This window comes from Aotus nancymaae, unplaced genomic scaffold, assembly GCF_030222135.1.
Source record: "Aotus nancymaae isolate 86718 unplaced genomic scaffold, 86718_ANA_hifiasm-v0.15.2.pri h1tg000036l, whole genome shotgun sequence".
Taxonomy (NCBI): Eukaryota; Metazoa; Chordata; class Mammalia; order Primates; family Aotidae; genus Aotus; species Aotus nancymaae.
In genome coordinates, this window is record NW_026988450.1 from 21563164 (window position 1) to 21579148 (window position 15985).

The following is a 15985-nucleotide window of genomic DNA, read 5'->3' on the forward strand; positions in this document are numbered from 1 at the left end:
TGTGTGAAGAAAAACCTCCTCAGACCATTCCAAAACTTCTTCCAGAAACACCAAAGCTAACACTGCAGAACAGGAAAACGTCAAAAATGAATAAGCAAAGATTTCACCTCCTCAGGTTGAACTCTACAGTTGTTTATAAAGAAGAACACTTTGTCTTTCTCAGCTGAACTCAAGTTTCTAATCTTTTAGTGGATGCGCAAAAGAAAAATTAAAGCAGGAATAGAATTTTCCAGTGATCTTGCAGTGAAGGTGAAAACAATCAGATTTCCCAATCACTGAGGTTTTATTTCATGGAATTTTGGTATTAGAGCACGCAGGATGAAAATCTGATCCTTGTTTGGTTTAAAATGGCATGTGTCAGATTCACAGAAGCCTGCCTGGCAGGACAAAAGCATTGAAAGTTGGAGCTGGAAGGGTGATTCCAGAAGGATCACTTGGAGCAAATGAGGGCACCAAGTAAGGCTGGCCCAGTTCACAAGGCTTGACAGTGGCAAAATGGCCACAAATTGCCAAATCTGGTCTTTAAGGGCTAAGTGTTAAAGCACTGATAGTACTAGTTCAGAAATGAGTTTTCTAAGAAGTTTTTTTTTTTTAAGAGTTTCATGAGTTGGTGTTTGACTAGTTATATAACTAAGCATGTAATGCAATGGTTTAGTTTTAATGATCAAGTCTGCCGTTCGGAACAATTAAACACCAAACAACTACGTTTTGGCTTTTTGTAATTTTCTTTAAAAGCCACTCCTGTGAGACCTATAATTTAGGTGTATGTACAGCAACAAGGTCTGACAATTCTAAGCCATTCTGTTTTGAGTAGCTATTCTTGAATAACTGTTGATTTTATACAAAGTAAATTAATATATTTTATACATTTGTTAGCATTTTCAGGTTCTTATCTTTTTTTTTTTTTGAAACAGACTTTCACTCTGCTGCTCAGGCTGGAGTGGAATGGTGCAATCTTGGCTCACTGAACTTCTTGCTCCCAGGTTTAAGTGATTCTCCTGCTTCGGCCCCCCGAATAGCTGGGATTACAGGCACGTATCACTACGGCTGGCTAATTTTTCTATTTTTAGTAGAGATGGGGTTTCGCCATGTTGGTCAGGCTGGTCTCGAACTCCTGACCTCAGGTGATCTGCCCGCCTTGGCCTCCCAAAGTGCTGGGATTACAGGCATAAGCCACAAGTTCTTATCTTTTAAAGTCACTGTTCAGAGTTATGTAAAGATTATAAGATGTCACAAGGAAAATAACTAGATTAATCCTTGGCATATAAAAAGTGCACAATAAATGTCAACTGTTATTTTATTTTGTTGTATGGGCACTAGAGTTTTCCATCTCTACACAGCACAGCTTATCACCTTCCCATCTTCCTCCCTAATCTTCTGAACTAAACAATTTTGATGTTTCAATGGCTGGTGGAGACCTCTTTCTCCACCCATTCTTAGCACTCAAAGCAGAGAAGAGACTGCAGGGCCTCTCAAGACCAACAAGGACTTGGTTGATGACTCTTTCTCTCCCACCACTGCAGAGCTGAGTTTATCTTTTGCCAGTGGCTCTCCCTTGCTTCCCCACTCTTACTTTCCAACACCCCATTCACTACTGTTGCTACACAGCTTTTACTCTCTTCTGATTTTCTTTTTCATGTTGTTTCTCCCCACTTTATTGGTATCATGTACAAGAAGCTTGACCTTTGTCCATAGTAAGTTTCCTTCCATGCCAGCATATTAATTACATCTGGCTCCCTTTTTTTGCTATGCTTATTTGGTTATTGGTTTCTTAAAATTCTCTTTCATGGCTAAAATATATTTTGTTATATATATATATATACACACACACATAAATATATATATATATATACACACATTCAAATTTTAATTACATTTTGTGTGTTGTGGGGGAAAGAGAAGGAGCATTTAGGTAATGCTACCTAATCTGGAACTACTCCAGAAAGCCGGACTGTGATAATAATAATAATGAAAATAATAGTAACTACATCACCACTGCAATGAGAGCAGTAAAACTGACAACAATCATTTGAATATCTTACTATGTACCATAGGTTGGTCAGAATAATTTACAGACAATCTCAATGACATCTCACAACGCTATTATGGGAGTAGATTTCATGCCTATATTTCGGATAAGGAAACAGATGTTAACAAGTCAAGTCGCATGCTGAAGGCCCACAGAAAGCAATGGTAGAATTGCTGACAGGCAGTCTTACTCCAGAATCCATACTGCTAACCAGGGAGCCAGATTTCACTGTACCTCTACTCCAGTCTTTCTAGGTCTGATAGAACCAAAGAGGTGATCATCTTAAACATTCTTTAAATTAATCAGCAAAACACTTAGAGGAAGCATACATGTCACACTTCAGTTTTGGGGCTACTAGAATATTTCCCCTGGGCTACTAGAATAGTTCTATCATTGTAAAATTCTGATGTTATTAAATTTGAACAGCTGAATGTCTAAGTAACTAGTCATTATGTTGTAAAGGTTGAAAAGATTTCCTGCAAATAAAGCTAGGCAAAAATATCCCCATATTGCCAAAATATATTCTCATCTAGGATTCAAATACATTTTAAGAGCTATAAGATGAAATTGATATAAGCAAAAAATCAGTTATTCATTAAGGATTAAAAGAACTGAGGAAATCTGAAAATACTTTTAGACATTATAGAAATTACTATATTAAAAAACATGTATTGAAAAGACACTCAGAGGTCAACAGACTCCCACAACTAGGTGCACAAAATCATTGAATAATGGTGAAGCAGTATTCATACTGCATTTAATATTTAAGAACTACATATTAATCACAATTGAGTCTCCAAATTTGGCCATATACATGCTGTAGCAAATTATATAACATTATCCATCATCATTTTGGAAAGTTAAGTTTCAAATTAATGGTATATTATCATCTGGCTTAATATGTGGAGGTCATATTACAGGTTGAGTACCCCTTATCTGAAATGCTTGGGACTGGAAGTGTTTTGGATTTTGAATTTTTTTTTCAAATTTTGGAATATTTGCATTATATGCTGGTTTCATATCCCTAATCCCCAAATCTGAAATACAAAATGCTCCTATAAGCATTTTCTTTGAGCATTATGTGAGTGCTCAAAAAGTTTTAAATTTTGAGGCATTTTGGATTTCAGATTTTTGGATTAGGAATACTCGACCTGTATAACCAACAGTCTAAATTGAGTAAAATATCATGTGAAAAGTGCCTCAGTCATGGGAAATGGGTCCTAATGTCCCACTGGAAAGGCCATTCAACTAAGGGATGTAAAAACACTTTTTATGTGTTTTTATGTACACATTGTGTATAAAAACACTTGAAAATTTTAATGCAATATCCAGTAAACCCAGATGACAATAAATCTATGGGTAGAAAAGCAATGCCTTATTTGGTAAGATACATATTCTTATTTCTTTTAAAAAATAGTTTTATTTTCCTCCAAATTCATTTCCTTTTCTCCTCCTTCATTTCCCCTTTTATATCCACTATACTCTAGTGGATGGTTTGTCTTTTTCTGAATTGTTTCTGCTATATACATTTTGACCTGGGAGAAGAACAAGATAAAAGTAACTCTCGAGCACAGTATTTCTCAAACTATCTGAGGTCCAGGATCAGTTTTTCCCTCCAATCCTTCACAGACTGACCACTGAGCAATATACAAAGTAATGTACTTCTAAAAGAAAGAAATTTTAAAAAGAAACAGAGAGTACAAGTCTCATCTTTAAAAATTATCATTTGATTCAATAATCATAAAATTTATTATTGACTGACTGTGAAAGTTTCTAGATGGTAACTCAGTTCCTGTACTTAACTTTGGGTGGACAGGTAACCACAAGGCTGCGGATGGGCTCAGGCCCAGAACCACACGATTCTGTAGCTGTGCTCTGTCAGGGCACTTCACTTGCCTCTTTCACACTTTTAGGATTCACTTCTCCCCAAGGAGACCTGGATACCACAGGCACCCTGGAAGACCCTGGGACCCCCTCCAGCGCTCTTTATTTTCTTGTTATCTCCCAGAGGGATCTACAATTGTATAATTTATTTGGTTGCTTGTCTACCGTCTCTCTCCTTGGCAAGAATGAAAGCTCTATGAGCAAACAGACTTTGTCTGCCTCATGATCCATTTCATTACTAGAGCCTAGGACTGTTAAATTCATTAATAAAGTCTTTCCATCACTTTTTGTTCTTTATATTCCTTTACTCAATTGATATTCAGCATGTGTAGAAACAGTTCTTTTCCAAGGCTGCATAAGAGTTTTGGAAGCAGGCACATAAATAATATCCTTCTACTAATAAATGCTATCTATTATAAAATAGTTTTTATTTTATAATCACTGAATATATCAAAACATTATAATTCAGGCCTTTTTGAATCAAACGCAAAATCAGATATGAAAAGGTTAATGAATCTTGTCCCCTAAAATTGTAGTTTGCCATAAAGGAAAATAGATTCTTAAAAATGATCAATTGAAAAATATACATGTATATGATTCTTCAGGAACTATATTAATACAACATTTAAAACAGCTAAGATCTTTATTGTGAGAAATAAGAAGATGAAGATGACCACCACTGAGGAGGAGAAAAAATGTTTTATGTTATTTTTTTAAACGTGTATAAAAGCAGTAAAATGTTGTACCTACCAAAATGACACTTTCTTCAAAGAAAGATATTATCTAATGTGTACACTTTAACACACAGCCCTTCCTTGTGTAAATATATAAGAAATCCTTAAAGGAGTTTAAAACAATTTACTTAGAAATTCTACACTTAAGCTTATCCAAAGGACATAATTAAAGGTGTAGATAAGATATGCATAGCCTTGCTCTAAATATCCAATAGTAGGGAATTAGTTAAAAAGGATACATCGGCCGGGCGAGGTGGCTCATGCCTGTAATCCCAGCACTTTGGGAGGCCGAGGCGGGTGGATCACGAGGTCAAGATATCGAGACCATCCTGGTCAACATGGTGAAACCCCGTCTCTACTAAAAATACAAAAAATTAGCTGGGCATGGTGTCGTGTGCCTGTAATCCCAGCTACTCAGGAGGCTGAGGCAGGAGAATTGCCTGAACCCAGGAGGTGGAGGTTGCGGTGAGCCGAGATCGTGCCATTGCACTCCAGCCTGGGTAACAAGAGCGAAAACTCCGTCTCAAAAAAAAAAGAATGCTGTAGAACAGAACTTATTGATGTAAAAGGATGGTTAAAATAGACTTTTTACTAAAAACAACAGGTTGCAATACCATATTATAAATGGGCCCATATTGTATATCTAGATGAACATATAATGATAATAATAAATGTATGAGACACAGACTATACTTATTTTCGCTTCTCTGTATTTTCTAATTTGTCTGCAATAAACAAATATTATTAATGTAACAAAGAATAAAATAAAATATATAAAAACAATAACAACTACAAAAAAGAACCTCTTCAATCAAAAAGAAGTAATCAGGGATTTAATTCAACTATGTCTTGGCACTATTAGGAAGCCAAATATGATTCATTGAACTGAACTGTAATAAAGACAAGATATTAGGAAAATGTTTAAATTATGTGAGAACTATTCTCAAGCACTTGAAAGATCTATTTGCAAGATAACAACATGCTAATTACAAGTAATACCTATGTATTCTGGAGACTAGCTTTGACAATATAAACTTTCAGCTGTCATTCCATTTGACTTGTGCTTACATTATGTTTTGCCTGTCGTTTCAAAAACAGAACCCAGGGACTGATTCTTAGAAGCATTTTCTTAAAGATTCACTGGGTGTCTGTAAATCTGATCAACTGGTCTTTGGTAGATCTTTATTCAACACTTACCACATACTTTATTTCTAGAGCTATGACTGCCACTCCCCAAGCCTTACTTCATAATGAAAATAAAGAAAATAGCCCTTTTGGAAAAGTTGGATGGTAATACCAATGTAAGTTTTTAGTACATACCATATCATAACCTCCTACATGGCTGACTTTTGACTTTTTCATTTCTTTTTTAACTGACAGAAGACACAAAGACAAAAATGTCAACTTCACAAAAAATCTTAGTGCTTTTTGGAAAGAATCTTATAGATCATTCAGTCTAACCCCCTGATGTTATAAATATGGAAATTTAGGCCTAGAAAACAGGTAAGTGAGAAGCCAAACTAGAAGCAAGTGTCCTGCCTCTAAGCCCAATCCACTTGCCATCATCATTTACTCTTTACATGGAACATCAGATTCTACTTTAGAAATTAACTATCAAACTACAGGGTTAAGGAAAACAGCAACACGTGTATACAGACCTTGCATCTGGTAGCTGTATGGTGCCTGTCCAGGTTGAGGGGTAGCGAAGCTCGTGCCATAGCTGAGAAATCCTGTCTGTCCAGGTGACTGAGACTGTGACAATCCACCTTCGGTCTTGATGCCTGCCCACAATGCACCTAAATCAGTTAGTGATAGCTTATCTATCTGTCCATTTTCAAAAGCTGGTAAATACAAAAAACATACACTTCCACAAATGTTTATGCTTCCCCAGTCTTATCTCAAAAATAAAGGGTACATATGCACACAGTGAAATACCATAAAGTACAACGTTTGAATGTCTGTTCACATTATTCTCTCTTGTTTCACTGCACTTTAACACAAAGCCCTTCTATAAAATATAACTCCAGTGATATATTTTCATACTTCATTTTGTTTTAATTAATGTAAAAGTTGTAGATCATCTCCTTCACAGTCAAGAAATAGCCTAATTAAATTTTAGCTTAATAATCTCAAAGTTGCTATACTGACTAGTGTCAAAATCGTTTTTTTCTAAAAACAAAACAAAACAGATTAATTGGAGCCTATATCATCACAGTATTTCCCCCCCTTTACTCTTTCTACCACAAAGCTGATTTCAGTACCAACTCATTTTGAAGTCCAAAGAAGCATTCAATACTGGGCCCAGAACTAAGCAACATGGTGGAAAGGCTTCTCCTGAGTTTCTAGATCCTATCAGAAAATAAGCACAAAGGGAGCCGAACACTAATAAGCTGGATCCTATAAAACAGCAGTGATTTATAAACAAGTGGGGTTGACCAGCAGTTCCCTTTTGTCCCTTTTAGTGTGAAATATTTGACTATAATTGTTTTCAATGTAGTCTATTGTGGCCCCCGAATACCTCCCCAAACACGAGGCTGACATCATAATTTTGGATTTGGCAGCACTGAGGTATGGGGCTCAGCTCTGTCTTTAATTAGTCATAATTAAAGACAGTCATACATGTTAACAACTCTCCTTCATTCTCATAGAGAGAGGGAAGGAAAATTTCTGCCAAGGGAATTCACATTTTTGAATAATTTTGCTATGTACTTAAGATAAATTATATCTTTAGGATCTGGAATACACAGTAGTCTTACTGTTTATTTCCATTTTAGGGGAATCTCATCAGCTGAGTGAAGTTAGATAATTGTTTTAAGGCAGTGAGAGAATCTGACTCTTGGCTGAGAGTGCTTACTTTAATTCCTGCAGTATCTCTAAATAACTTCATAATGACCTTAACATTTAAGTCTTAACACAACCTTGACATTTTAAAAATGTGATTTTCCCTGTAGAGGTAGTCCCCAAACAGTGAGTAACCCATACATAGAAATGGTCTCTGGAAATATACCTGCCCTAGACAGGTGGCTTGATGCTTCTAGAAAATCCCTTTCTTTGCATGTTGTCACCCCTAGGGATTTTCCCCCTCTTGCTCCATTTGAGGCTACACTGATCTGCTTCCAGCCCTCAATTACCAATAAAATGCCAATAATTCATGTATTTCTATTCTGTTTTAAACTATTGGTTCCAGATGGGGATCTTTGTGATAAGAACATATAAGGAAAGGCAGAAAGAGGTAGAAAGCACCCATAGCCACACCTATCTCCGTGACTTCTTTCTACAAGGTGGCAAACTCCTATCACTAGCAGACTCCAAGCAGATCCAGCAAAGAACAGAATGGATTTGTGTTTCCCCACTGATCTATCATTCTCATGATAAAAAGATACACCAATCTTTACTTACAGGGTCTCAATAAAAAGTTAGGAGCACAAGTCCCTGAAGAAAGTTTTTTAAGACCATCTGGGTCTTGACTATCAGCAGCTAAAACCCAAGCTAAGTCCTCTTCCTTCATGAATGAGCAAAGGGGAGAAGGATGCCATATTTTTCAATTCACTGGCCCCCAAAATAGAACTTTTGCATCAGAAGTATTCAGGGCATCTCCTTGTACTCAAGGTCCCAAAAGAGAAGACAGGGTGATTAGGAACATGCTAAGAACTGAAAATTATTCCCTGGGAATTTATAACCATGAAAAATTCTGGAATCAAAGCCTTCACATTGAGCCTCACTCTCATCCCTCCCCTATCCCCACTCATCCCATTGAAATCCCCATCCTCACTCTGCTAGTTCTGATTCCATTCCCAGATCTTTTTGCTCATCTCACATTCTTTGAACAGTTATTTCAGACAAGGACATTCATTAATGATTTAGAAGTGGGGGAACCCCTAACCCAGAGCTCAGAAATTGGCAAAGGAAGAAGTGCAGGTCCCCCGAGATTGAATTGGGAGGGAAGAAAGAACAAAGGTGTGTGGCTGGCAGCCAGGGCCGTGACGGGAATGGCGCCTTCCCATGGCAGCACTGGTAGGCTGACAGTACTTTAGAACCGTGTGGACTGGAAAATACGTTTACACTTCAAATAACCATCTCACAAATAAATTTTGAGAACATAAATCAAAGACCGCCTTGACTTCTATTATAGAATGGGAGCTGATTCTTTCTATTCTTTTAGTCCAAGAATAGTTTGGAAGTAAATTCTAGCTAAACTTAATCCATATCTAATATTATTTTGAGAAACTGTGAATAAAAGTTATAGAAATGAGAAATAATTCTAAAAATTCCATTTTAGGGCTGTCTCTAAAGTTTACATTAAAAATACCTATCTAGATGACATTCAGTTCAGATGGTTTTAAAATAAAACTATAAATGTTGAAGTCATACCTAATGTAGGTTATTTGTATGTATTTCATAAGAAATTTATATATGAATTTTGTTTGAGATGTAATTAAAAGAAATAAGTAATTTACCTTATAATTATTAATGAAATACTTAAAGAAGAGCATTCATTCTTTTTATATACTACAGAAAAGAATACTACAAAACAGTATCAAACAGAAGCACAATTGGTATACTGGTCACAAAAAAACTTTGTCAATCCTTTCCTTCAAGTATCTATGTACTATTCCTTGATCACTAGTTTTATTTTCTTAATAAAATGCCAATAATTCACGTGTTTCTATTCAGTTCAATCTATTTAGAATTACAATGACAATTTAATGAAAGGAAAGGTATTTTACAATTCTGAGGTTTTTTTTTTTTTTAATTAAGCTTTGGGATTTTGTTGGATTTATTTTTAATTTACAGGTATTGACCCCGTAACAAGTGAGTTAAATTACACCAAGATAAAGATAATCTCCAGGTGGGAAGGAACAAATGTCCATGTGAGCTTTAAATGTTTCCTGGTTTGCCTCTTCAAAGTGCAGTCCAGGCTGTGATATATAGATCACTTTTCCTAATGGCTGATAATGCTGCAATTTGAGACTATTACCACCCTTGAGTTTAAAGCAAGAGTTTGTTGAATTCTACTTGTACATCCCTAATCACAGCTAGGCATCTGATAAATAGGAAATGAATCTTTACCCCAAAAGACTTCATTCATAGACATTTTATCACAAATATTCACAAAAATATTTTGGATTCCAGAGCCCAGTGTTCAAATGGCAAATTCAGGGTTGAGATATAAATGGAGAAAAATGAGAGCAAGAAGGCATATGAACCACACAATCTGTTTGCTACCTCTGACCTCAAGATAAGGAGCTGCCAGTTCTTATAACGCTCATTAGAAACAATCATATGAAGAATTTAGACACAGAAGGTGACAACACTTTCTAAAGCAGCCGAGGATTCAGTCTTTAAGTACCACTCAAATATGTTAATACACTCATGCCCACACGACAATGCCACCAGTACAATAGCAGGTAACTCACCATATGAGGAAATGCCGTACGGCTGTCCTGGCTGTGGGTACGTGGCATAGGCTGTAGCTTGTTGCATTCCTGTGGTAAACTGTGTTTGCCCATATGCAGCCATAGTTTGTGAGGAAGGGGTAGGGAGAATATGTGGGTATGGTCTGCTATTTGTCAGAAATGACAGAAAATAGAAAGCCCATGCATTAGATGGAAACATGCAAGGTAACCAATTAACAACCACATCACAAATTCCAGTTAAAGACTGTATCTTAAAGTAAAACTTTCACAAAGAATTGACAAAGCACTGAAATATTTCAGTGTCTCCACTACGTGATGCTCAAAATAAATTTGTGTAAATATGCTTACATCTCTATGAAATGCACTTTCATTTAAATTAAGATGGAACATGTGGGCACAGACATGACTTTAAATAAATAAAAGTCTACTCAGAGAAGTTATTTGTTGATTAAGAGAAAATACATCTTACTTGGAAGGGTAAATCTGTGGTGCAGAGAACTGGTGAGTTGGTCGTGGGCTGAAACTACTGCTCCCAATTGCTGGAAAAAAACAAAACAAAATAATGCACCATAATCCAAGCAAAATGCAAAATATATAGAAAACATTGATATGTCTTCAACTATAGGTTGGCCATAGGAAATTTCAGATGTCTGACCTTTGTGACCTGCAGAAATAGCAATTTTAACAGAAATTTAAACGATAAAGAGAAGCAAATAGAAACTGATTAAGGGCTCTAGTTTCAAATGAACTCTTAGAAAACATCATCACAATCTTCTCAAATACTTGTCAGCATGCTATGAGTTTTTACAGTGGCAATACTTTAACAGTACAAGAAGGCCTGGCTACTGTTTGGAAAGCCGTGCTGAAAGGGGAGGTCTGAAGCTGAATTGCAGGATTGGGTGGGAATGTGAAAGGTCAGCTGGCCTATTGTTTGCGCTCAGCGAGAACACACAAACCTGAGGCTGTATTACCAAGAAACGTGGTCTAATCTTCTCTCAGGTGAGAAGAAACAGGATAGATCCTCATTTGCCTGCATTGATTTAGCAATGGTTTTTTAGTAAAAATGCATTCCTATAACTATCTTAAATTTCTCAAGTTGCAAGCTAAGCCTGTTTTTTCCTGTGCTGATCTGGGTGTTCCTTTGCCTTTTATTTATATGTGATCAACTTCAATGTTCAACTAAAAAAAGATCTGCCTTTTATTTTTTAAGGAGGTATTTAAGCATTCAAGCAGAACTTCTCTTCTTAATCAGGTTAACTTGATTCAATAATGCACTAAAGTCCTAAAAAATGTTCTTTTACTCTAATTCTGAACTAATAAAGCAGCAAAAACCTATGTTAACAAAGTCCTGAAAACAGCAGTTTCAGCTTCTTTCATTGTAAACAGAGTCAATCTACATATATATTTGTATATATACACATATATATCTACACATATATACATTTATGGGTATACATGTACAGATTTTTTCCTTCAAATCCCTAATCTCTACCAGGCTAAGATGCATATTCTTTGGGTGCAATTATTGTAAGATATAAGTTTATTTTATTCTTCTACCAATAATTACTACTTTCAGAGGCTCTATTATTTATTAATTGTATTCTACACTAAAGTCCTTTAAGAAGGTTCCATGTACTCAGTTTCATATAGTTTTCACACTGTCACATTGGTACCTTTGTTTCTCAAATTTAATTTTCCAGCTTGTGTTTGGGAGGACAGTGGTAGGCTGGACTAGAATCTTCAGATCTATGAATAATCCTTTCCATGTCAAAAACAAGGCCCATCTAGGGACAGTAGATCTAGATTAGTACCACTCTTGCAAGCTCCCAGACTTCAAACATCTGGCTGGCCGCTTGGCAGAGACAGCGTCTGTAGTGAAGAGACGGTGAGCCAGCCCAGCTGGTACCCCGTCATTTGGCACATACTGAGTCACTACTCTGTTCCAGGTGCTGATGCTGCAGATGCGAAGGTGCAAGGACCAGTTCTGTCTGATACACGTGGGAAGGGTGACAAATAAATAAGTGGGATGGTCAGTTAAAGACTGCAATTAATAGGATAGGGGGATTGGTGAGAGAACACTTGGACTATGAGTGCTACCATTTGCCCAGGTCATCTGCAACTGAAACCTCTTCTGTGCCTCTCTTCTAAGACTGAAAACAGGCCAAGGGTAACATGGACTTACCCAGCAGAGTTACTGGAGAAGTAATCTCTTCCTGGGACAATAAGAGTTCAAAACAATTGGCTAAAAACCAAACAGCAAAAAAAATGCAATGCTACCTGATGACAGAAGCCATAGAAACCCCATTTATTCTTTTCTAGCTCTGTGTCTATGTTTTTTGAATTGTGGGTCATGGCTCATGAAAAGTTCATAAATTCAACTTAATAGGTTGTACCAAGCAATTTTTTTTTCTTTTTTCTTTCTTTTTAACAAACAACAGAATAGAAGACATCAGGGTTATGGGTTACTACACAGAGTAAAGGACGTCCCATAAAGCTCTAATTTAGAAGATATACACAAAATGTGTGTATATATATGATGAAAGACTTAGGAGGCTGCAGAATATGGGAATTAAGCCTAGGTTCTGGAATCAGAATTTAATTTCAGCACAAACTCAAATCCCAATTCTTCTATGTGGCCTTAGTCAAGTTATTCCCTCTATGTCTCCATATGTTCTCCTATAAAATGATGGCAATAATATCATCTACACCTCATAAGATTGTTGTGAAGACTGAGATAATTTTCCCAGATTCCCACTATCTTTCACTCCACGCTTGTCTTTTCCTTCTGTGTTTTCAACTCTGCTCAATGGATCACCATCTGTCCCACAAAATACTTCAAGGTTGGATTTCCTGCCTCCATTTTACAAGTGAGGAACTAGGGGCTGACAGAAGTAGAGTAACACATCTAAGCAGATTGAACCCAGGTCTGCCTAACTTTTCCCACCAAAACATACTATCTTCTGACCCCCTGCATGGAAATTAGAGCCTCACAACCATCTTGTTTTTCCCTCTATTTCATGACTCAAGTGACTCACCTACCCCAGTCCAGAAATTGCCTGTTGGTCTATCCTGCATACTCCATCCCTGCTCTCAGGATCCCTGTCCTGGTCTAGGCCCTCACAATGACGTCTCACTGGACTACTGGAACAGTTACAGAGCCACTTTCCTTTGGTCCCACTCAGGGATGGCCACCTTTGCCTTCTGACTTTCAATACTGCCACCACCCTGTTCTTTCTTAAATGGAAACTTCTTCATATCCATCCGCTAGCTCACGATCATTCGACAGTGTACAGTATCCCTGGGATATATTCCAAATTCCTTGGCAGAGAATACAAAGAGATTCAAGCTCCAACTCCCTCCTGGGTAGATTATCCAACCTCCAAGACTTCAGAACTGCCCATCCATTTTATGTCTGATTTGGTTGTTGTTCACACTAGACTCTTCTTCCTTATAAAGCTCTTCTTTGCTCTGCCTGATGAACGCTCCACCACGGAGACTAAGACATCATTTTCTCTTTAGGATAATGTCTTCCTTCTCTGTACTTTTCTTGGAACATTGCAATCCTTGGCAATGTAGCACCCCCCACCGCCAACACTGCATTACAATTAGGATATGAAGTGCATAGATGGTTACTTTCCTCTGCTAAGTATGGGATTCTGGGGCCATGGACTTCTTACTATCCTGTTTCCTTAGCACCTGACAGGGCCTGGCATGTGGTAGAATCAACACACACTATTTGTCTAAAAAGTGTGTGTGAATTAGGTCATAAGCAAAGTAGTTTTTAAAACCACAATAAAACGTGAAAAATATTTTATGTTTTTTATACACATACATAATAAACCTAAATTTGGTTCTTTGGAATAAGATACAATCTATCAAATATACTGGCGTAGGTAGTATCCCTTATGAAATAACTGTGAAGAACTCACAATGCTGTCTTATAACTAATCACCTAGTTAGGTATGCTTAAAATTACTGAATATGTCAAAGGCCATATAATAAGCCATATCTTTCAGGCTTTCTTTAAATCCAAACCCCTGTATGGTTTGCACAATCTCTGTGTGGCTTGTAGTCAAAAATCTACCATCTTATACTTCAAGTACCATTTCCTTAATGGCATGAAACACTTTAAACTTTCTAAACGGTAACCCAGGAATTCAGATTCATTTTAATTTCATGGGACCAAAATCTCCTAAAGCAAAGAGAATGACCCCAGATCAAATTAAACGGTCATTTTATCCTTAGAAAACTTAAAATTACACATGCCACAGAGCCCTGGGAACAGACAGACAACCAATACCACTTTATCTGTTTAGCACATTTGTTTTCAATTACCGCACTCTATGTCCAGCATAGAAACAAGCTCCTCCAATCTTTTTGTAGGAAGGGAGAGGAGAACCCAAAGTGAATAATAATCACAATCTTGAGAAAACACTGGGAAGAGCTCTTGCAATTGGCAGGTCCTCAGCTCATTCCTCCCCCAGGCTCCTTCATGTCAACACCATTCAGCCAGAAAATCAGGTCAAAATCCTAGAAGTAAGTTATGACTCTTCTCTTTCCCTCACACCCCACCTACCGTTTTATCATAAGTCCAGTCTGCTTTCCCTTCAAAATAGACCCCAAACCTCAAACTTCTCATCTATCACTCTGTTTCAGTCACCAACATTGTGGCAAACAGATGAACCTCCTAGTTCTTCCGCTGCAGGGGATGAAGGTGAACAAGAGCCTAGCTGCTAAGCTCTGCAATCCATCCATGCCATGTAGGGCGGGGGTGAAGGGATACTTTTAAAGGGCTTCACCGGACCAGTGACAACGCATCAGGGATACTAAGGCAGGCCTGTTCCTGGGAGAGCTGGGGCTCCTCTGATGGCCTTGCTAAAATGTCCTTAGACTGCACTCCCACCTAACTTAACCTCCCTTCCTTCCCTCTCTCCTTTCCCTTAACTAAATCCTGGCACATTTAATCCTACACCATACAGGGCCATGTTCATTATCTCCAGCCTTGTTCGACCTTCAGCTCTACTGTCCATCCTCTTCCCTGTTTCTAGGCAGCTCCAGACTTCCCCAGCATTCACTACATCAATTTCAATCTTCTCCAATTCCTCAAACTCACATACCTATCACTGCTTTCTCATTCTGAGTCACTTCAGAGGAAAAAGCAGAAGCCATCATTCATTCATTCATTCATATTCATTCATTCATTCATTCATGTTTTCTTTAATTCAAATATGTGGCACATATTAGGCAAATATGTGAGTGTCTAATATGTGCCAAGTACTGTTTTAAGGGGTAAGGTATACACAAATGAACCAAATAAGACAGAATCCCTGCCATCAAAAGCTTATGTTTTGGTGGGGTGAGAGTCCAACACTAAACATAATGCACAAGAAAATGACAGCATTTGCAAAAGGCTCATAATTATTGGGCAGGAAAGAGTGGGGAGGAATCTGGCCCGGTAGAACAGAAGTAGAACAGGAGAGCTGCACTGAGTCGGGTGGTCAGGGTGCGCCTCAGTGAGAAGGTCAGATTTGAGCACAGACTTGAAGTCAGGGAGAGTCAGGTAGGCATACAGGGAAGGGACTGCCAGTGAAAAGGCACTATGCCGGGAGCACGTCTACCACACGGGAGGAAGAGCAGTAAGCAAGGGAGGCAGGCAACAAGGTCAGACAGGATCTGAGGCAGAAGATAATGGAGTTTGTGGGCTTTTTAAGGATTTGGCTTCTACCCACAGAAACGAATTGGAACTGTTGGAGGGTCTGAACAGAGGAATTGGATAGGAACTCCGTCAACATACTGCCACCTCGCCCACTTCAAATTCATCTACACCACTTTGTATTGCATCTTCCCCAGTGTTTCAGTGGAAAAGTTATTTCTTTTCTAGGCTGCTCCACTTCTGTTTTGGATTTGTGCTATTGCTGTCC

The 15985-nt window shown here is 37.7% G+C and overlaps 1 protein-coding gene across 12 annotated transcripts in view; it reads right to left on the bottom strand.

Moving 5' to 3' along the window:
- EYA1 (EYA transcriptional coactivator and phosphatase 1) overlaps window positions 1–15985 on the bottom strand; it is a 343456-nt gene that overhangs the window by 116943 nt on the left and 210528 nt on the right. For 7 of the 12 annotated variants that reach the window (XM_012463621.2, XM_012463631.3, XM_064384271.1 and 4 more), the window contains 3 exons: window positions 10534–10603; window positions 10065–10210; window positions 6306–6443 (listed from right to left, as the gene is read on the bottom strand). In XM_012463621.2, the coding sequence (XP_012319044.1) occupies window positions 6306–6443; window positions 10065–10210; window positions 10534–10603 (354 nt within the window). The remainder of the gene's footprint in view (window positions 1–6305; window positions 6444–10064; window positions 10211–10533; window positions 10604–15985) is intronic. The other 5 variants (XM_012463624.2, XM_012463630.2, XM_012463622.2 and 2 more) reach the window with 4 other exon arrangements.